The 21945-nt window shown below is 48.6% G+C and overlaps 2 protein-coding genes across 2 annotated transcripts; both read left to right on the forward strand.

Moving 5' to 3' along the window:
• Positions 1 to 5322: 5322 nt before the first annotated feature.
• IL36RN (interleukin 36 receptor antagonist) lies at positions 5323 to 8477 on the forward strand (the record flags this gene model as incomplete). The annotated part of the gene is made up of 4 exons (XM_079940791.1): positions 5323 to 5351; positions 6869 to 6954; positions 7954 to 8081; positions 8253 to 8477. 4 exons carry the CDS (start codon positions 5323 to 5325, stop codon positions 8475 to 8477), a joined length of 468 nt encoding a protein of 155 aa, XP_079796917.1.
• Positions 8478 to 18539: 10062 nt separating this feature from the next.
• Positions 18540 to 21383, forward strand: IL1F10 (interleukin 1 family member 10; the record flags this gene model as incomplete). The annotated part of the gene is made up of 4 exons (XM_079940047.1): positions 18540 to 18571; positions 20588 to 20667; positions 20921 to 21167; positions 21380 to 21383. 4 exons carry the CDS (start codon positions 18540 to 18542, stop codon positions 21381 to 21383), a joined length of 363 nt encoding a protein of 120 aa, XP_079796173.1.
• Positions 21384 to 21945: the final 562 nt, after the last annotated feature.

Below are 21945 nucleotides of genomic sequence, written 5' to 3' on the forward strand. Positions count from 1 at the left end.
TGAGCGGGGGCTACTCTTCATTGCGGTGCGCAGGCTTCTCATTGTGGTGGCTTCTCTTGTTGTGGAGTATGGGCTCTAGGTGCATGGGCTTCAGTAGTTGTGGCACTCGGGCTCAGTAGTTGTGGCTCATGGGCTCCAGAGCACAGGCTCAGTAGTTGTGGTGCACGGGCTTAATTGCTCCACGGCATGTGGGATCTTCCTGGACCAGAGCTCGAACCCGTGTCCCCTGCATTGGCAGGTGGATTCTTAACCACTGCGCCACCAGGGAAGCCCCAAGTGATAGATTTAGGACTTGAATCCAGACAGTCTTGACCAGAGTTCAGCAAATTTTTCTCTAGAGGGCCAGGTACTAAATATCTTAGGTTTTGCAAACGCTGCGGTTTCTGTCACAAATATTCATTGTTGTCATTGTAGTACAGAAGCATTCATAGGCTGTGTTCACAAATGGGTAAGGCTGTGTTCACAAATGGGTAAGGCTGTGTTCCAGTAAAACAAACAGTGGGCCCATCTTAGCCCACGGGCCAAAGTTTGTCCACCTGTGGTCTTAACTGCTACATCAAGAGAATGAGGGGCCAGAAACATCAAAACTCTGAGAAATAAAATCGTAATTGTGAACAAAATGTTAGACAAGTCTCTGGCCTTTTCTACATGACACAGCCTGTAATCCATTCGATGTCATCGCAGCATTATTAATTGAAGGCTTACTGTATACTAGGCACCACCTTAAGTGCCTAGAATATGCCAATGAACAAACAGAAAACACCTGCATTTGAATGAGCTTATCTTCCAGCAGGATTGGCAGGGGAGCTGATAAATAATACACATAATACACACCTGAATTATTCAGTGTGCTTACGAATGGTGAGTGCTTTGCAAAGAAATGGAGCGTGGAAAGGGGAATGTGGGAACAGGAGAGAGCAGCATAGGATGATGAATGTAGGTCTCATTGAGAAGGTGACAATTCAGCAAAGCCTTTAAGGAGTAAGGGAGTGAGCCATGCTGATATCTTGGAGAAGGGCTTTCCAGGCTGAGAGAACAGCCAGTGCAAAGGCCCCGAGGCAAGAGCATGCCTCACTTGTTCAAGAAAGAGCAAGAGTTTCATGTGGCTTGAGGTGGTGAAAGGATGAGATCAGCAGTTAGTGAGAGCCTGATCTGGAAGTACGGTGAAGACTTGCCTTTTACTCCCAGAGACATGGGGAACAGGGGGCTGATGGGATTGGACTCAGATTGTGAAACCATCACTCTCACTCGTGCGTTGTGTCTTGGGGTCAATAGCTTTGGACTCGGGTTTCCTGGGTTTGGTTCTGACTCTAATACAAATTGCAGGTCCAATATCAGGAAACAGTTAATCTTTCTATGCTTGGTTTCCACATCCATGAATGAGACATAATAATGGTATTTACCACACAGGGCAGTTCTGAGCACAGAATGAGAAAATTCAGGTCAATCATTAAACATTGTTCTGGGGACATAATGAAGACCAAATGAATACTGTTTATTTTAATTATTGTTAAATTTATCTTCTTAATAAAAAACTACCATTTTACTATAATAAACTTTTTGTGAATGTGTGCTTACATACTGATACAGGTGTGTACACGTGTTGTTTGAATCCTCATCTCTCTGTCAAGGGCAGGAGCCATACCTACCTCCAGGGCACTGCTGCTCAAGGGTGGTGGGAAGTCACCTGGGGTAACATTACCCCTCTGCAGGATGGGACAGCGTCTGGGCACCTCCATGGTCATATAAAATCTGTGAAGTATTGAGCTGTTTCCTAAGAAGGGAGGATACTCACTGAAGACTGGAGAATGAAAAAACAACAGGAACAACAGAAACAGAAACTGCCAGTCGCGATGACAAGATGTATCAGTTACCTACTGCTGTGTAAGAAATGATCCCCAAACTTAGCAGCTTAAAACAACAAACATTTATTATTTCATATAGATTCTCAGAATCAGGAATCTGAAAAGTGGCATTAGCTGGGTGGTCTGACTCAGGGTTTCTCATGAACTTGCCGTCATGATGTCAGACAGGGTTGCATCATCTGATGGCTCTAATGGGGCTGGTAGGTTTGCGAGTGAGCTGTTGGCTAGAGGTCTGAGCTCCTCACCACGTGGGCCTCTCTGCAGGCTGCTTGGGACACGGTAGCTGGCTTCTCCCAGGTGAGTGGTTCAAGAAAGGTCCAGGGGGAAGCTGCAATGCCTTCTACCATCTAGCCTCAGAAGTGGCATGCTACCACTTCCACCATATAGTATATTATTTAGAAACAAGTCACTAAGTCCAGCCACGCTCAAAGGAAGGAGGATGAAGCTCCACCTCTTAAAGGGTGGAGTATCAAAGAATCTGTGAACATAATTTAAAGCCACCACACATGGTGTGTGAGTCTGGGGCAAAATAACGTTGTTTTAGCTAACGCCAGTTTAATTTTCAAAAAACCCAAAACACGACTCTCATACAAACACATAGCGAGCATGTGTCAAAGATTTATCTTTGGGCTTCCCTGGTGGCGCGGTGGTTGAGAGTCCACCTGCCGATGCAGGGGACACGGGTTCGTGCCCCGGTCCGGGAAGATCCCACATGCCGCGGAGTGGCTGGGCCCGTGAGCCGTGGCCGCTGAGCCTGCGCGTCCGGAGCCTGTGCTCCGCAACGGGAAAGGCCACAACAGTGAGAGGCCCGCGTAACACACACACACACACACACACAAAAGATTTATCTTTATTAATAAATGAAGGAACTGGCAGGATGATAAAGTTAATTCAAAAGATAAGTTAAGGAACAGAGGCTTATATGATCAGTCAGGAAAGAAATTGTGGAGTAGATTGGCTTAGATAAAAAAAAAAAACTGCTTAATGAATTGCAAGGCAATCCAACTGTACCCTTTGGGGTTATCTTTTCTATTAAGCAGGAATCATTTGAAATTTATCAATCTTCTCTTAGTTCACATCTAACTTCACAGTTTGATAGCTAATCCATGGTAGTTAGTAAGTCAAACAAAGACAGATGTTCCCCAGGGAACTGAGAAATTGTTGGTGGGACTGTTTGAGGATGCTCCAGTATGACACTGAGAGCACATGATGTCATCATTGTGTTTTATTTTCAAGTTTGGAGAAATTTTCTTAACAGGGGTTTGTTTTATTTTTCGTACTTTCACCTTCCTGGCTCATCCATTTGTTGTCCCGTCCATCCGCTCTGTATCCATCCCCTGTTATGCACATGGTGGAGTAGACCGAGCTGGCGGAGACATCCCCCTGAATCCTCGGCATCCCGGGGGTGGGCAGCCACGTACTGGCTTCATTCTTTATTAGCAGAATGAGGAAAGCGCTTGATGAAGCTCCACGGCAGTGTCCTGGGGTGCAATTCACTGGGGTTAGGAAATCAGAGAGGGCAACCAGGGCAGATGACATTTTACCTTTTTAGGGGAAACAAAATCTTCTCTATTATCACTTTGTAAATGAAAGCCTGTTTGCTTAAAGCCACTTTGCCTAATGGCCAACTCCTTCTGGAGTTTCTTTTTTCTTTTGTTCTTTTTTGCAAGTATTTGCACAAATAGTGTTATTTTTGTTTGGTCAATTTATGGCCAATTCAACAATTTTGCATAAGCCTCTACATTTTCTGAAAGGTGTTTATCACATTAGTGGCATTATGAGTGTTGAGTTATTTTTCTATCCTTTGAACAACTTGATATTTTATTTATTTTTGAACACTTTAAGGACATTTTAGCCCATGAGCCTGAATACAGTTTCTTTAAAAGGTATGCCTTAGGGCTTCCCTGGTGGCGCAGTGGTTGAGAGTCCGCCTGCCGATGCAGGGGACGCGGGTTCGTGCCCCGGTCCGGGAAGATCCCACATGCCGTGGAGTGGCTGGGCCCGTGAGCCATGGCCACTGAGCCTGCGCGTCCGGAGCCTGTGCTCCGCAACGGGAGCGGCCACGGCGGTGAAAAAAAAAAAAGGTATGCCTTAGCAATAAATGGTTATCCGTGGTGCTCAAGACAAAATTAATTTGTCATTATGCACTGACCCTTACCTTTCATTTAGATCCATCACAGAGAGTGTATGGATGGATTAAAACCACATGCATCGTTACACAGTCACATGTTATTTTACCAGTTAGGTACTGAAGAAAGATCAATCATAGATGGCCCAAGCTAGGTTTTATTTCCAAGGGATATAATCAGACACTTGAGCAAAGAAGTTTGTCACAACATGCTTTTCAATGACACATAATAATAATAACAAGGACTAATAATAACAGATCGGTATAAATAAATGATGTTGCATTTGTAGAATGAAATACTATATGGCTATTCAATATTCTGATATCATTATACTGGGTATGGAAAGAGATTCTGCTATCTTGCTACATGAAAAAAGCGTGCTGGAATGAGTGTAGGTTCTGGGATGCAGTCGTGTGTAAAGCTGTGATGGTTACAGGCGTGTATGTGCAGGGGAAAAACTGTTGTCCTTGGTTTGCTGATGACGCACACACTGGAGATTAGTATCCATGTGTTTTGTTTTGTTTTGTCAATACGGATTTTCACGTTAATCTACAATGAATACGTAGACTTAACATCCCCTAAGCAGGAGAGCTCCACCTCCAGCATTTCCCGTAGTCCCGGCAAAGGCAGAAAGGAAGGAAGGAAAGAAGGAAGGAAGGAAGAGAGGGAGGGAGAAAAGAAGAAAGGAAAGAGGGAAAGGAAGGAGGGAGGGAACAAAAGAGGGAGAGAAGGAAGGAGGGGAGGGAGGAAGGAGGAAAGGGGGTTGTTCTAAAATCTGCTTTCCTTGAGCTGTTCTCTGCATGATACCCCTGGGTCTGGAAGGGCCACATGTCCAGGAGCTGAGTGCTCACTAAGGGCTGCAAAGCCCCTGGAAGTTCTTCAGAATTGCTAGAAGAAGACTGTCTCTTCAGAATTGCTAGAAGAAGACTGTCTCCAGCAGCTTCCGTCCCTGAGAGAGATAATGAGCATCAGGTGTTTCTGGAAGCGTCAGGTGGTGTGAAATCACTCTGGAAACCCCCCTTCTCCGGAGGCTGAGGCAGTTTCAGGGGCCCCACCCTAGGGCGTCACTCAAAGGGCTGAGGCAACCTCGGAGGAGCGGGCAGACACCTCGGGTCCTGCCAAGAGAAAGGAGCAGTCTGAGGTGTCCTCTGGGGAGCTGGGCTTCACCTCTCCTAACCCCAGACCTAGAATCCCCTGATCCTTGGGGCTGTTCGTATGCCGGGGGGCTCAGGGGGCTGCTTACTGGGGCCCCTGCCAGCTCAGCCTCTATCTCCACCTAAGATTTTCTGTTATCTCAAAATAGGAGTGTCAACACACAGAAGATCAAGATGGTCCTGAGTGGGGCGCTGTGCTTCCGGTGAGTATCTGAGCCTCTGCTTGGGCCATGTGCTCTGGGGGGGGAGTGAATTCTGGGTAGATCTGTCGTCCAGCCTTTCCGGGGAGGGCGCTGTGATTGTCCCACAGGTGGGATGGGCAGCTGGGAAGGTGTGAACAGCAACTCCCTGCCCTTAGAGGAGTTCTTCCAGCCTCTTCAGACGGGAGCAGGCCCTCTCCTGGGGCTTCGCTGATGAGAGGGGCTTGTGGCCTCATCCCTCCTAGGGAGTTAGGAGGCCCGGCTTGGAGCCCTGCTGTTACCACCCACTGCCGTGAAGAGATGTCAATCCAACCACTACCTCCTTGCTGCCCTCTGGGACAAGACAGCAGCAGCAAAACTCTTCCATCAGTCAGCCTGTCTGTCCTTTGTCATGTGCTGAGCCAGGGGCTCTGCAATGAGCTGGACTTTTGCAACAGTGAATGAGAAGAATCTTGCTCTCACTGAACTCGGAGTCTAGTATAGCTTTTCCCAAGGTGCGTTCTGTGGAACCCCAGTCCTACGAGTGTCTCTATACAATGATGCTCCTCGGTCCAGGAAATGTGGGAAATATGCTTGCTAGGTCCCCTTAAAAGAGGACCATAGCACACTTCAGCATATTAGTCACTTTGAAGTAGAGATTTGTTTAATTGTGTTTAGTCAGCATTGAACCAATTTGTACACATCTGGAGGAACCCCCTTTAGAGTACAGCTTTCGCCTCACAGGATGTCAGAAAATCAACTGAGATTGTAGGTGTGAATTAAATTTGAAAAGCAAAATGAACGAATTTTAAATGTAAAGAAATCCCTCACGTGTAGGGACTATATGGCCAAGCGGAAGTAAATGCACCAAACAGAAGTAAAGGCGGAAGTCAGTCAAGGCGCATTTTTATCCTGAAGAGGCCTGGGCAGCATCTGTCCCATCTTCTTAGTTTAGCAATGAGGAGACTCAGGCCCAGAGAGGGTGAATAACTTGTCTGTCGTGACTCAGCAGTGATGGCGGCAGAGCCGGGATGAGAACACAGGACTCTGACTCAGTTTAGTTTCTTTTCCAACATGACACCAGGAAGAGTCTGGTTAGCGTAGAAAAGATTGAATAGGATGGGCTTCCCTGGTGGCGCAGTGGTTGAGAGTCCGCCTGCCGATGCAGGGGACACGGGTTCGTGCCCCGGTCTGGGAGGATCCCACATGCTGCAGAGCGGCTGGGCCCGTGAGCCATGACCGCTGAGCCTGCGCGTCCGGAGCCTGCGCTCCGCAACGGGAGAGGCCACAACGGTGAGAGGCCCGCGTACCACAAAAAAAAAAAAGAAAGATTGAATAGGATGAAGGGGCAAACCCCAGACTCAGATGGGAGGCTGTGGCCTTGTCCTGGTGGTAGGCATGAGCCCCCAGGGCTGGGAGAGAAGGTTCTGGCTCAGTGGGAAGACAGGGTGACAGTGCCTGAGACTGGGGGACTCTCAGAGCCCAGGCAAGCTGGAGCACCCGCCACCTGCCCTGAGTGTCATCCTGTCCTGATGCTTTAGAATGAAGGATGCGACACTGAAGGTGCTTTATCTGCAAGATAACCAGCTTCAAGCCGGAGCGCTGCAAGCAGGGAAGGTCATTAAAGGTTGGTGGCAAACGAGGACCCTACTTCCCTAGGCTTCTAAATACTCTGAGGGGAGGGGGCCTGAAGAGGGCTTAGAAACATTGGCACAAGCCAACAGACCCTGGGCCTGACACAGTAGACGGGGCGTCAGAAAACCAGGCTCTGAGCAAGGACAAATAAAATAGCACACCTTCCGGCATGGCGTCATGCCCCAGTCCCACCGGAAGCCTCTACGCAAAGGTGGGATTATTTTCCAAGATAGCTGTTTTGTCATTTCCTCACAGGTGGACTGGGGCCCAACGTCCCTTTTTCTGGGAGCCAGTGCTGAGGAGAGCACTAATGCAGGCTCTCTACACCCTCACTCCCATGTGGGAGTGGGTTTCCGCCCCTTTGCCCCTGGTCCTCTCGGTGCTCTGAGGGTCCTCGGTCACTCAGAGTGGTGGGGCCTAGAGCAGCAGGTGATGCCATCTGACCTCGTGCTCATTCACACAGCCCCACACAGTGTGACAGGACCTTCTCCCTAGAGTGGCACATACCTACTCGCCCAGAACAGCCTTACTGGGCACTGGGGCCAGGCAGAGCCCTCTGTGAGGCTGAGTGTGCGTGTGTGTGAGATGGAGGGATTTTACAGAGAAAAGTGAGACCCTTTTCTGTTCTCAGGAATCTCACAGGGGGTGGAAAGATACCAACTAACTCTAATGGGAGACTTATCAAGACAGGTTACAGAAAAGAGGCTGGAAGGTCGAGGGGCATTAAAAGAGGTGGTCAGTCTCCCTTGGGGCTTGCAGAAGACTTGAACTTTTGACCCTGGAGTGGGCGTGGGGTTGGGAGGTGGTACCGTGTGCTATCTGCCTTGACTTCCACTGGACCAGCTGGCAGGAGACCCCCCCTTCCCTACATGACAGCTGTTATGAGGCTCCCCTTCTGTCCAGCCTGGGGACAGGAGGCCTGATACAGCCCATGATGGGGCAGAGGGAGGGAAGGGCGGCCAAGGTCCCTGCATCTGCTTCCTTCCTCTAGGTGAGGAGATCAGCGTGGTCCCCAATCGGTATCTGGATGCCAAGCTCTCTCCAGTCATCCTGGGCGTCCAGGGTGGGAGCCAGTGCCTGTCGTGTGGGATGGAGCAGGAACCGACTCTGAAACTAGAGGTGGGTCCTGTTGGGGGCGCCTCACCACGTGGCTTCACTAAGTCAAAGATGCTGATGCCACGGCTTCCTGGGCTCCTCTCCCTCCAGGGTTCTGTTAATTATGGCTCCGCCTCCCTGTGCCTTGGGGCCGGCCCCTACCCCTCAACCACCTGCCGTGCCCTTTGATTGCAGCCAGTGAACATCATGGAGCTCTACCACAGTGCCGAGGAGTCCAAGAGATTCACCTTCTACCGGCGGGACACGGGGCTCACCTCTAGCTTCGAGGTGGCCGCCTACCCGGGCTGGTTTCTCTGCACCATGCCCGAAGTGGACCAGCCTCTCCGGGTCACTCAGCTCCCGAAGGATACCAGCTTGGACGGCCCCATTACGGACTTCTACTTCCAGCAGTGTGACTAGGGCGACATGCCCCCAGGGCTCCTGGGGCGGGCCAGCTTGGGCAGGGCCAGGAGGTGTAGGAGGAGACCCGTGGTGATGAACCCACCTCTGCTCTCAGGGCCTCCACCGTGGAGGGGCTGGGCACACGGCCACTCTTCCTCCACCTGTTTCCCAGGTTGGGTAAATCCTTCTGAGATTTGGGGCTTAGTCCACAGTTTTCTTTTCTGCTGGGTGGCACTACTGATGTGAAACCTTGCAGAAAGGTAAACCCCTAAAATAAACCCCTAAGGGGTCAGGGGCAGGGGCAGGGGAGCAGTGGGAATCCTTCATGCTTTGTGGTAACGTACAGGTAACAGTCCTGTGCTTTGACCTGGATTGGTCACAGTCTTCTGAGATTCCAAGAGGTGGGATCCAGCCTCCAAGGGGTCTCCTGGGCTGGTGGAATACTGTTCCCCCCAATTCATGTCCTTCTGGGAACCTCAGACTGTGATCTTTGTCAACTGAAAAAAGATGTACAACCTTAAGTTGAGAGTTATGTTTTATTTGCTAGGCATTCTGAGGGCTTCAAGCCTGGAAGACAGCCTCTCAGATAACTTCAAGGGACTGCTCCAAAGAGGCAAGCGGGAAGCCAGGATATATAGGAGTTTTTGCAACAAAGACCAGGTATTCGGAACATCAAAGATGATTGTTAATTTAAGGCAATCAGACATCTCAAGTTAAGGAATTCCGCGCTTTTCTATATAGGGGAAGATGCAAGATTCTGGGCTCACTGGAATCTTTCCTTTGATAGGCACCTCAGCTGTCTGGGGCCAGTATCCTGTGTTTTCTCATCCAGGGTTTCCTCAGGATGCACTGTGGTGGGTGGCTGCAGCTATGGGCATTCTGTTTCCATCCTGAGTTCCCTCAGACCTCACCGTTGGGGGAAGCTGTAATGTGATGGCTTGGTGGTTACCACATCCTCTGGTTACTGAAATGGCAGGCAATATTTTTCATTCACACCTTGTTTGGAGGTAGGGTCTTTGTAGATGCAATTAGTTAAGAGGTCATGCTGTATGAGGGTGAACCCTAAATCCAGCAGGACTTCTGTCCTTGTAAGAAGAAAGAAACCCAGAGAAGGAGGCCATGAGAAGATGGAGGCTGAGGAGAATGCCACAGGCAAGGTGTGCCAGTGATTGGGGCACCATCAGAAGCGAGGAGGCAGGTTCTTCCACAGAGCCTTCGGAGGGAGCTCGGGAGCCTTCGAATCTCCTGAACTGCGCGAGAATAAATTTCTGTTGTTTGAAGCCACCAAGTTTGTGGTAATTGGTTAGGGCAGCCCCAAGGAATGAAGACAGCAGCCAATGATCCCCATCTCTTGGTATTCACACCCCCTGTGTGCCCCCGCCCACACTGGACCAGAGTTGTCTCCATGACCAGTAGAATGCCGCAGAAGTGATGTTACGCCGCTTCTGAGATTAGGTAATAAAAGACACTGTGGCTTCTATCTTGGTCTCTGTTTCTTTATTCACTTGCTCTGGGGGAAGCCAGGTACCATGTGTGAGCTGCCCTGTAAGGAGACCCATTGGTGAACAATGAAGCCACTTGACAACTGCCACATCAATGAGCTTAGAGGCAGCTCCTCCAGCCCAGGCAAGCCTTCGGGCGATGCGGCCCTGGCTGACTGCACCCTAGTGAGAGACTCCGAAGAGAATCACCCAGCTAAGCTGCTCTAGAGTCCCAACCCTCAGAAACTCTGAGAAAGTTAAGTGTTCCTGCATTAAGTTGTTAAAGTTTGGGGTCACTTGTTACACAGCAATAGATAACTACTATGCAGGGGAAGAGAAACAAATTCGTTATTTTATTATGATTGCAATTTTCTCCATGACTTTTATTTTCCCTCCCAAAATGAGCACCAACCCTTTTATTTCCACAAACATCTGATTTAAAAGCGGATCGTACCAAATTGGTTGAATATTCTCTGTTCCCACAAGGTTTAGATCTTCCTTGACTACCTTTGCACCTTCAGACATACGTGCCAGGGACTGTGACTCCAGGGTCCCTGCCTAAAGTCTGGGGAATGAGAGCAGAAGCCAGAGGAGGGGCTCAAGTCGGAGCCCCAGGAGTTCCATCTGTGCCTCACCAGTCAGACCAGCCTGGCAGGTTCACCTTCTGCTGAAAGACCAGCAAGGGAGAGGCCAGGCCATAGCGTCTGCCTCTGGGGATTGCAGTGGCTCCAGCCCAGACGCAGCTCAAGTCCCTGGGCAGCAGGCAACACAGCTGCTACCACAGGCCTCTCAGGGCTGCCGAGAACAGACCTAGCTCACGCTCTCCTTCTGCCCACAGGCCCAGCCGCAGTCTCATATCGTCACCTCCTCTGAGGAGCCTTTGCTGAGTGGAGGTCCCTGGTCATCTGCTCGGACAGGGCTTTGTGCTTCACGCTATGCTAACTCCCCCTCCTTGTAATAAATTGACTTGGGGTCTGAGGCCCCTAAAATCACCTCCAGGTCAAGGCTGTGTCAGTTTTGTTTCCGAGCACCTCGAATAATGTTTGGCAAATAAGCGGGACCCAGTGAGTGTTGAATGTGGAAACGATTCCTCCACCTTGGAATATTCTTTCTCTCTCCTCCGCCCACCTGGCAGGGAGCGGCTGAAATTTCACCTCATTCTTGAAGCTTTCTGCAGCCTGAAGTGATTGCTTCATCATTTGTAGGATTAAAGAATTCAAAAGGGCTTTAGCAGGGACGAGCTGACACAAGTAGATGAAAAGGGAGGAACAGGGACCTCCCTGGCGGTCCAGCGGATAAGGCTCTGAGTTCCCAATGCAGGATCTTTTTAGATTGCGGCATGCGGGATCTAGTTCCCTGACCAGGGATCAAGGTCCCTGACCAGGGATCAAGGTCAGGGAACTAGATCCCGTATGCCGCAACCAAAACGGATCCTGCGTGCCGCAAAGAAGATGCTGCATGCTGAAACTAAGACCCAGCACAGCCAAAATAAATAAATAAATATCTTTAAAAAATTGAGGAACCATGTAAAGGGCTAAGGCCCTTTCAATTCTAGGAATTTATCTTTTTACTCGAGAAGGTTCGTGGTTTCTATTGTCTCCAATATTCCCTTGGCCCACAGATTAGAGAGTCTGGTCTTTTCAAGTGTTTATGGCTTAGCCCCCAGCCAGACTGTAAAGCTACTTAACAACAGGGACCAGGTGTGGTATGCCTTTGTCACAGGGCATTGTCAATGCTCAGTAAGCACTCATTGATTGCCTATATAATACCCTGTACTTTGACCCCTTCCACTGAGGGGACAAGAGATCAGGAAAGGGAGTGAAGAATGACTGTTGGTCTTAGAAAACAGAAATCTGTTCCCGTCTCTGCCCATCTTTTCTCATCCGTCACGCTGCAGACATATGGGTATAGGACTGACCTCTCCCACATCCTTGCCAAGCATTTTATGGAACGTTGCAAATGACCTGTGAGCAAGAATTACCATAAGGCAGTTGGTCTATGTTGGGCACTATGCCCAAGTGTCTCTGCCCCTTGTGAGTAGGTGGATGAATGGAGGGATGGAGGAATGGATAGATAGATAGAAGGATGGATGTGTGGGTGGGTAGGTGTACTGACGGATGGATGGATGGATGGGTTAATGGACTGATGGAGGGATGGGTGGATGGATGGTTGGATGGATGGGTCGATGGACTGATGGGTGGATGGATGGACTGAATTAAGTAATATCAATCAGAGGCCTGAGTGTTTTTCACCCCTAACCCTGATCACACTGAGCCAGATGCTCTCATAGTCCAGGGCAAAGGGCACCTGCTCAGTTCCAGGATGAATCTAAGGTCAACGTCTTCTGTCTGTAGTGGGTTTCCATAGACATTACATCTCATCAACTGGTACCAACTAATAGAACCTGTTGAAAAACAGAGACGGTCCTCTCATAATCCCAAACAGGGTCATACTCACAATGCCATCAGTCCCTGTTCTCACACTGCCTCACTGGCCACAGCCTGGCTACAGAAAAAAGTCTGTCCTTAGGCCCTTCAGAAACACTCGCTCTTGCTTCTTCCACCTCCCTATGGCTAGGATGGAGCCCCATGGGGCACCAAAGGGAAGGTGATATAAAGTCGTCTGACCCCAGCATCATTTATCTGGCTGCCAAAACCACCCAGAACAATAGCTATGAGCAGAGTCCCAGTGTCTGGCTTTTGCCAAGGCTTTATGGGTGACTCTCTCCCCTTTCAACAAACACACATTGCTGTTCCCCACCTCCTTATTATCCATACTGTGCTGAAGACATTGTGAAATCCCTAGGCCCTTCTTCCCCATCCTGGAGACAATTATAAAGATTGCTACAGGCTTACCCACCCTGACCAGGCAATATAAACTCAGTGCACATGCCCTGGAGAAATCAGTTGGAGGTTCCAGGCACCTGGGATCTGCAGGTCAGTGGTGGACCGGCAGTATTCTATCTTTCTCTGTTTTCTTCTCCCTCTGTCAATAGCTCTGATACGCCCCCTCTTTTTAACTCCTCCTGGCAAGCTCTCTAGTTAGCAAGGTATCCCCTACCTAGATCACCATGGGATGCTAAATAAGTCTAGGGTCACATAGAAGGAATTTGAGGAGAAGGTATAGGTTAAGTCAAGATTTTTAAATATTTAGGACCACCGGTTTTAGAAAGTAATTTCAGAAGAACTCATCTAGGCCAGTGGTATTCAACAATGTTTTATGAAGCTTGAGGTTCCTTAGAGATGTCCCAGTGCCTTTTTGTTTTTTTGGGTTTTTTTGCAGTGTACATTATTTTAGTTTTATTTTTAAAAAATTTAAAGTAATTTTTATTGAAATATAGTTGATTTATGTTTTTGTGTTAGTTTCTGCTGTACAGCAAAGTGAGTTATACATATACATCTTTTTAGATGTATACATCCACTCTTTTATAGATTCTTTTCCCATATAGGTCATTACAGAGTATTACGTAGAGTTCCCTGTGCTATCAGTAAGTTCTTATTATCTATTTTATATATAGTAGAGTGTTTAGTTACCAAGGGCGAAAGGGGGGAGGGATAAATTGGGAGATTGGGATTGACATACACACCCAGTGCCTGCTTCAGTAGTCGATGCTAGCTGGGTCCTGGTGTCACCATCATTCTCTGCTTCTGCAAAAGCAGGTGTCTTTCATCCATTGAACTTTCATTAGTGTCTGTTTAAAATTTCCTCGTGAAACCTAAAATAGTTTTGAAAAATATTGACCTTGCCCAACGCCTCATTCCAATGATAAGGATTTGGAGGCCTAGGGAATAAAGGAATTTTCCAAGGTGACAAAATAAATTGGTAGCAGAGTTAGGTCTGGAACCAACCTTGCCGTCCAAATCTGTGATGAGTGTTTCTATGTCCTGCTCATGAGCACCAGTGTGTCTCAGTTGGGGCAAATGGAGAGAGCTACAAGCTATGCTTTGTGGCTTCAAGAGCTTGTTAACTTTTTATAAGGGAAAAAGTGTCTATACATAAAACAATAAATAACACATTGAAATTTAATGGGACTTCAGAGTACGTTTGCAATGGTAAAGTAAAGAGTCTTTAAACTCTGAGTCACGGAATCATTGATTGTTTGATCTTGAAAGAATCTTAATAACCACATCGTCTAACTCCATGATTTTATAGATGCTGAAAACTGAAGATTGGAGGGTAAGTGACATGAACTTGTACGTCTGAGCTGTTTCTCTGAGCTGATAATTAACTTGGCAGAACTAGATACTCAACCTATAGATAATAATGCCATGTCCAGTGACCTTAATGTCAAAGATTTGAATGGACAATGATGAGGTCGGGAAATGAAAGATAACTTTCACTGTCGTGGCCTCTCCCATTGCGGAGCACAGGCTCCGGACGCGCAGGCTCAGCGGCCATGGCTCACGGGCCCAGCCGCTCCGCGGCATGTGGGATCTTCCCGGACCGGGGCACGAACCCGTGTCCCCTGCATCGGCAGGCAGACTCTCAACCACTGCGCCACCAGGGAAGCCCGAAAGATAACTTTGAGTATGCCTACCGAGAAGATAAGAAAGAAGTCTCATTGCCTGGGAGGTGGTTTAGTGTCCACGGAGAAGCGAGATACACTTAAGATAAGTATATCATACAATGGAAAGCCAATGTAGATTCTAGAGCTGGATGGGGATGTGATGAAAGCAGTACTTAGAATACAAGTCCAGGAACCTCACATAGGTTGGGCTGGATTGAAGGTAGAGAAACCAGAAATACAGGTGCGGTTTCAATGGTTATGAAGAAAACAAAGTTATATTTTATAGAAGTTATTTATTGGGACTTGATAAATCTGACATAGGGTCAGGAAAAGTGGGAGAAATTGTCAACAGTTCTCAGGATTTGAATCTACCTGTCTAGAGGAAGATTATGGCAGTGAGAGAAATGAAACCAGGAGGGGTGAATGAGCTGGGAGGAGAAGGTGAATTTGACCTTAGATGAATTTGGTTGGGTATGATGGCAGGATATCCAAAGGGTGGTGTCCTGTAGGCTGTTGGAGATAAAGGAGGATGTTCAGTCTGGACTTGGAAGGCATTAGAGAAAGATGATCTTGCAGCTGAGGAAATGGGTGGATTGCAGCTTCATGTGATATGAAAGAGAAGAGCTTAGGACCTTGGCCGGTGACTTCCAGGTTTAGGGGTGACCCCCAAACAAAGGGAGAATCTACAATGCATCTGAGAAGGAGAGAATGGAGAGGTGTGAATCAATATCAAGGGGTCCCAGGGGGACAATGGCCAAAGATCAGAGGAATCAAAAAAAAAATCTTCGGATTTGGCTCCACAGAAGTTAATATTTGTCTTGGAGGGAACAGATTCCATGGAGATAGTGTGTAGGAGGATGAAGGAGAGGCTGGAACAGGTGTGATGTGCAAAAGAGCATGGGGAAGCCCAGGGCTATTTGGTGGTGGTATTTGACCCAGGATAGGTGAATTGATGAGGTCTGAGACAGCCAAGGATGGGGTCCAGAGAGGGGTATAGACCAAAGTCCAGTGAAAGGTCACTTGGGGACAATAGGGAAGGGAAAGCTTGGGGAATGGAGTTTGTGGTGCACTGGGAGGGATCATGGCAAACACTCAAAACCAGGAGCCCAGGCTCTCTGATGGACTATAAGTCAGTTTCTCACTCCTACACAATCCTCACTTCATCACAATCTATACCAGGACCCCAGGCAAGGGTTCCTGATATGGGAGTCTGTAGGAGAGACACTGGAATTTGGGGCTGGACCAGGACAACAGGACCCCAGCGATCCAGCTGGACTTGATCAGTCCTGAATTTCTGCCAGCTCTTTGAGCTGACACGGACCAAGAGTGGGAGTCATCAGCTTGCCTATCCAGCTTTACACAGGGACCCTCCACTTTGTCTGCTCCGGCCAGCCCTTGGCGCAACTGCTAGGCTGGCCATATTTCTGCTGCTCCAACCAAAGAAGCCCCAGTAGCCTGGCCAAGGGAGAGCACAGCATCTCACTCACATGGGCGTGCATGGAAGCCATGCTGCTGTCGACCTATCAGGGCTGGGGGATCATCTGGTCCTTTGTTACTAAAAGTGTGGTCCAGGGACCAGCAACATTAATGTAATTTGGTTGCCTGTTTGAAACACAGTCTTAGGTCCCACCCCAGACCTAGGCAATCAGAATCTGTATTTTAACAAGAGCTGCAGGTGATTTACACGTTTATTAGAGAGTGAGAAGAACTGAGCTAGTGTATAAGTTCCCAAGACCAGTTGATCACTGAGTCATTCAAGAACCTTCAGCCCAGGCAACAGTACTTCTCAAGAGTCCCCCAGGTGATTCTATGGGCAGGCACATTTTGGAAAGCCAACGACTGTAATCGAACGCTTCATTAAGAAAAAAATTAAAACTTACCATATACTACAAAGGAAATTTATTTTCATATAAGGAAAAATGTTGAAATGATAAAGTAAATAAATAAAAATCACCCATAATCTTGTCAGCCGTAGAGAAGTGCTGTAAAGTGTCGAACATCTTTGTTTCTATGTATGTGGGCAGATTTAAATGGAATCATAATGCACACTTTATTTATAACCTGTGCTTTTCACTTAATGTATTTTGACCATTTTTATATCATAAAATGTTTTTATACATCGTCTTTAATGTACACATACTTTCTTATTTACCATAATTTTTTAACCAGTCACCTATTATTGTGCAGGTAGATTATTTTCAGCTTCTTGTTATTATAAAAAATGATGCCGTGAACATCTTTATTATTAAACATTTGGGCAATTCCTTATTTTCCCATAGAATAAGGGCAACAGATGAAATTACAAAGTACATCGAATGCTTTAAGACTCTGATTCACATCACCAACATCCATCCAGAATTTGTACTCCTGCGATCCTTTGCTCTCACCAACCCTGAAACTCTCACTGCAAAGCCAAGGATTAGGAAATGACTTGTCCAAGGTGATCAAGTGGCAGATCCAGTACTAAAAGCCACCTTGGCTAAGTCCTTCTTCTAAGATCCAGGCCATGTTGCTCAGGGATGCTGAGATGGCCGGAAGTCCTCCCATCAGCATCAATCTGCTTCTCCTTACCTGCTTCCCAAAATGTCCCTCAGTGTCACTCTCTCCTGCTCTGAGCCCTGCTTCCTCATTCCTACCTTTCTCCTATTTCCTCTTCTTTTCTGCTTTCTTATCTTTTCTCTTCTCTTTCCCTTCTTCCTTGGTGAGAGAATCAGCCCTAGCCATCCTTGCTTTTACTTTTCTGGGCTATTCTCCAAGTCCTACCACCCTCATGCCCTGATTGGCTCTGGGTTTCTTTCCATGCTGGATTCTGGAATGGCCTTTCTGAAGGTGGTCATTTCAGGGAAACGCTCTAGGGACAGAGCGTGAGTGGAGACATGTGCAGCTCTGTGGTTTAGGGTCTGTACAGGAACGCTGGCTTCAGTTTTTAGATCATTCCTCCGCAAAAACGCAAGTCTGTGTATCTCAAACCTGTGCTGTTTTCCATCTGGAACAGAACAGGGGAGTGTGCATGGTCTCTCACAGATCACAGTCTTGGCAAAGCGATCCAGTCCCCAGAACGACACTCTCTAACTGCAGAGAGACCCCGTCCTGGCTGCAGGCGGGAGGTTCTTCCTAGTAGCGCTGTCCAGAGGAGGCAGGGGGAGGTGGTGACTCTAAGGCCAGGCTGGGAGTGGGACAGGATGTCAGTCAGGTTCTTCCTTAAACAGTGAGGCTAGAGCACACCCCACCCCAGTCTGAGCCCCAGGAAGGGCTCCTGGCTGAACTCTTTGGGAAACCTGTCATCCTGTTTCCCAGAACCGGCGGCACCAGTGCACAGTCAAGTTCACACCCCTGCCAGCTCGACTCGGGTGGCCCCAAGTGAGGGAAACTCAGAGCTGCCTGGATCTTGCTGGGCTGAGGAGCCCTTGGTGGGTTCTGGTAGATAAGCACCTAGTGAGAACTTTCCACCCTGTGATTGGGTAATTTGGCTCCTTGGGATGTCTGCTCCCTAGCTCCACCCACTTCTTTCTCTGACAGCCCCCCCCTTTTTTTTAAATTACAGCCATTCTTTTTAAAAAAATTCATTGAAATATAGTTGACTTACAATGTTGTGTTAGTTTCAGGTGTACAACAAAGGGATTCTTTTTTAGATTCTTTTCCATTATAGGTTATTACAAGATATTGAGTATAGTTCCCTGTCCTATACAGTAGGTCCTTGTTAGTTATCCATCTGTTTTATATATATTAGTGTGTGTATCTTAATCCCAAACTCCTAATTTATGCCCCTCCTTTCCCCTTTGGTAACCGTAAGTTTGTTTTCCATGTTTGTGAGTCTATTTCTGTTTTGTAAATAAGTTCACTTTTAACAATTTTTAATATTCCACATATAAGTGATATTATATGATATTTGTCTTTCTCCGTCTGGCTTACTTCACTTAGTATAATCTCTGGGTCCATCCATGTTGCTGCAAATGGCATTATTTCATTCTTTTTTATGGCTGAGTAATATTCCATCGTGTATATATGCCACATCTTCTTTATCCATTCATCCTCTGACGGCTCTTTTTTTCCTTCCCTCTCAGCAAGGACCAGTCACCCCTGATTGCAGGAATGTGCTCCCTCCCCATGGCAAAATACTACATGTAAGTCTTCCTGGAGTCTTCCCTTTCCTAATCAGGGTGTCTGGAGATGACAGAGGAAGAGGAAAGAGGGCTGAATCAGTCTCCTTCTCACCCCAGAAATCTCAAGTGCCCCATAATTAAGCTTAATCATCATCATAATCACAAAAGCTTTCTTTCCCGAACTTCTGCAAGATGCCAGCCATTCTACTGCCCTGCCTCCATCCTGAGAAATCTACAAAGGGGGCATTACTAAGCCCATTTTATAGATTTGGAAACTGAGGCTCAAAGAGGTTATAAAGTACCTAATGTCACACAGCGCCAGGACTCAGACTCCAGGTTCTCTGTGCTGCTCCGGCCTCCATTCTCTAAAAGCTCAGAGATAATTTTGAATCTCAGTGACAGCATCTTTGTATGTTAGCCTCTGTGGCCTCTATTCCCAGTCTGGGCTTCCAACTCTTACCTGCATTTTATCTCACTTGACATTTGAGTCTTTACTTTTAGTTTACCACTTTATTGTCTGTGATTTTTGTTGTAAATTATCTCAAGCTCTTCGAGGAATGAGTTAAGGCATGATAAAAATAAAATAGGATTGACACCTGGGATGTATTTCCTCAGCTCCTCCATGGGCCCATCCTACCCTAGACATGGGGGGCCGGTCAGGGCCTCTGGGAAGGTACAACGTAGCTGGGAAGACAAGACACAAGTGCATGGACCACGCAGATGACAAAACAGATGTCAACTCTCTGGGGTATCTAGCCTGGGTTCTGGTCTCTGAACAGAATATTGCTGACAGCTAAGTTATCCACAGTTCTTGGTTGTCCAGGTTGGAGGGAGAAGGCCAGCTGGCAAACCCAGGCTCTTTTCAGATCTTCGTTTTTATTGTACAGGGGAACCTGCTTTAAACACATACAGTCATTGGCTAAGGGTATTATAATTAGCTGTTACTGAGAGAGAAGAATCTCCTGGAAGTGTGGTGTTGGCCAGGAGGTTCTGCTCTTGAATATAAGGAGGGCTCCCCAGGCCTGAGAGCAGCTGAGGACCATGTCTGAAACCAACCAGCCATGGGCTAATAGCATGGGCGTGGCTTTGAGGCTGCACAGCCTCACCACGGTTCCTTCTCAGCCTCCCTGGCATGCGTTTACCCTCCCAGGCTGATCGTCAGAACCACAGGCAATCCCAGGGCCAGCTCCCTGCTGACCACCTGTATTTGGCATCCATAGCCCCGCCCCGCCCAGCCCAGCCCTTACACACTCACCGGAGCAGGGTGGCCAGGCTGGCATGCTTACCATCACATCGGACTTTTTTCCCCCCTCATTTGTGGATTTTCTTCTATAAAAAGCCTTTAAAATATCTGAAAAACAAACCACACGTTATTATATACTCAACTAATCCCTTTACTGAAGAGAATAAACATATGAAAAATTGGGTGGGCCCAGAAAATCTGGGAGAAGTCTCACCACATCCCAGAGACATCGGAACCTCGTTAGGAAATTTCTCAGGGGAGGCATGGAAAAGGGCTGGAGCGTCAGGAAAACTCTACCCTTCAGTGGGAAGACGCAGGCTCCGGTCACCACCCTGAGGGCCTGACAGGGGCCAAGCTTGGTAGAGACAGAGGTGGACTGGGAGGACTTCCTTCGCCTAAGGCTGACCTGGTCTTTGTTTTGTTTTGTTTTTTGCGTTATGCGGGCCTCTCACTGTTGTGGCCTCTCTCGTTGCGGAGCACAGGCTCCGGACGCGCAGGCTCAGTGGCCATGGCTCACGGGCGCAGCCGCTCCGCGGCACGTGGGATCTTCCCGGACCGGGGCACAAACCCGTGTCCCCTGCATCGGCAGGTGGACTCTCAACCACTGCGCCACCAGGGAAGCCCCTGACCTGGTCTGGACATGCTCTTGGGTGGAGTAGCACCCCTACTTCTCACCTGAAGAAGGAGAAGAGGCCCTAGTTCTCCATGCTGTCCTTCAGAGTGTGGGGTGGGAGGGCCGTGGGGCTCAGGGGTGCCTGAAGGGGGCGGGCCACCAGCACTGCCTCCTGTTTCAGAATTAAGGACGCAGATCAGAAGGCTCTGTGCACGAGAGACCGCCACCTCCTGGTGGGGGATCCCGCTGCAGACAACTGCCGTGCAGGAGCATCTGGGGCCTCGACGCCCTGGGACTCACCCAAGCTCCGTCTACCCCAAGCTCTCCCTTTCCTACTGAAGGGTCAGGACCCCTGTAGGAGTCCCAGCTCACCCTGCAGCGTGCATGCAGGGGTGCGGCCAGCTGTGCCCTGGCCCAGCTCCTTCCTGTTCGAGCCTTAGCTTGTTGAAGAGCTTGTGATCTGGGGTCCCCTCATCTCCTGGCTCTCTTTTCTCCTCCCCCCGCCCCACCCCAGAGATGATCTGCATACTCCCCAACAGAGGCCTGGGCCACACCAGTTTCCCCGTCTTCCTGGGGATCCAGGGAGGCAGTCGTTGCCTGGCGCGTGTGGAGACAGGGGAGGGGCCTTCCCTGCAGCTGGAGGTGAGAGACCGCACCCTGTTTTGGGGGCCCCTGCAGACCTGGCTTGGCCTCCAGGGTGCTCTGGCTTCTCTGTGCTCATCTGTGGGTTCTGGCCAGGTCCACACATCCCTCCTGCTGAGGTTTCCACCCTCTTTCCCTGCACCCAGCAGCCAGACCCTTGCCTCCAGAACCTTCAGAGGGCAATTCCCTGGGGAAAGAGCCACTGTCTCAGGTCCCTTGTTGGCCAAGCCCCAGAGGCCTCGAGGGCTGACACGCAATCAGCAATCTTATCCAACAGCCGCCTTCAGGCTGGAGGCTGCTTCCTGACCTGACTGGTTTCTCTGTGGCTCAGCTGAGCCCCAAGAGCCTGTACGACTCACCAAGGAGAGTGAGCCCTCAGCCTGCACTGAGCTCTACTGTGAACAGAGTCGGTAGAGAGGCAGGAAGCTGGGTTCCGGCCTGGCGCCCCCAAACCAAGCTCATTCTGCTCGGGGTCTGTGGGAGGCAGAATAATAACGCCCCCCAAAGATGTCCACATCCTGGTCGCAGAACCTGTGAATATGTTACCTTACACGGCAGAAGGGACTTCACAAATGTGATTAAGGCTGGTCTATCCTGTAGTATCCCAGTGGGTCCAAGGTAATCAAATACCAGGGTCCTCCTATGAGGGAGGCGGGAGGCTGAGAGTCAGAGGGAGACTGGAAGATGCTATACCGCTTACTTTGAAGATGGAGGAAGGGGCTGTGAGCCAAGGAATGCAGGTGGTCCCTAGAAGCTGGAAAAGGGCAGGGAATGGGTTCTCCCGTAGAGCCTCCAGAAGGAGCACAGCCATGCCAACAACTTGACTTGAGCCCAGTGAAAACCATTTCAGACTTCTGACCCCCAGAACTGTAAAATAATAAATTTATGTTGTTCTAA

Source organism: Stenella coeruleoalba (genome assembly GCF_951394435.1).
Source record: "Stenella coeruleoalba genome assembly, chromosome: 13".
NCBI classification, from domain to species: domain Eukaryota; kingdom Metazoa; phylum Chordata; class Mammalia; order Artiodactyla; family Delphinidae; genus Stenella; species Stenella coeruleoalba.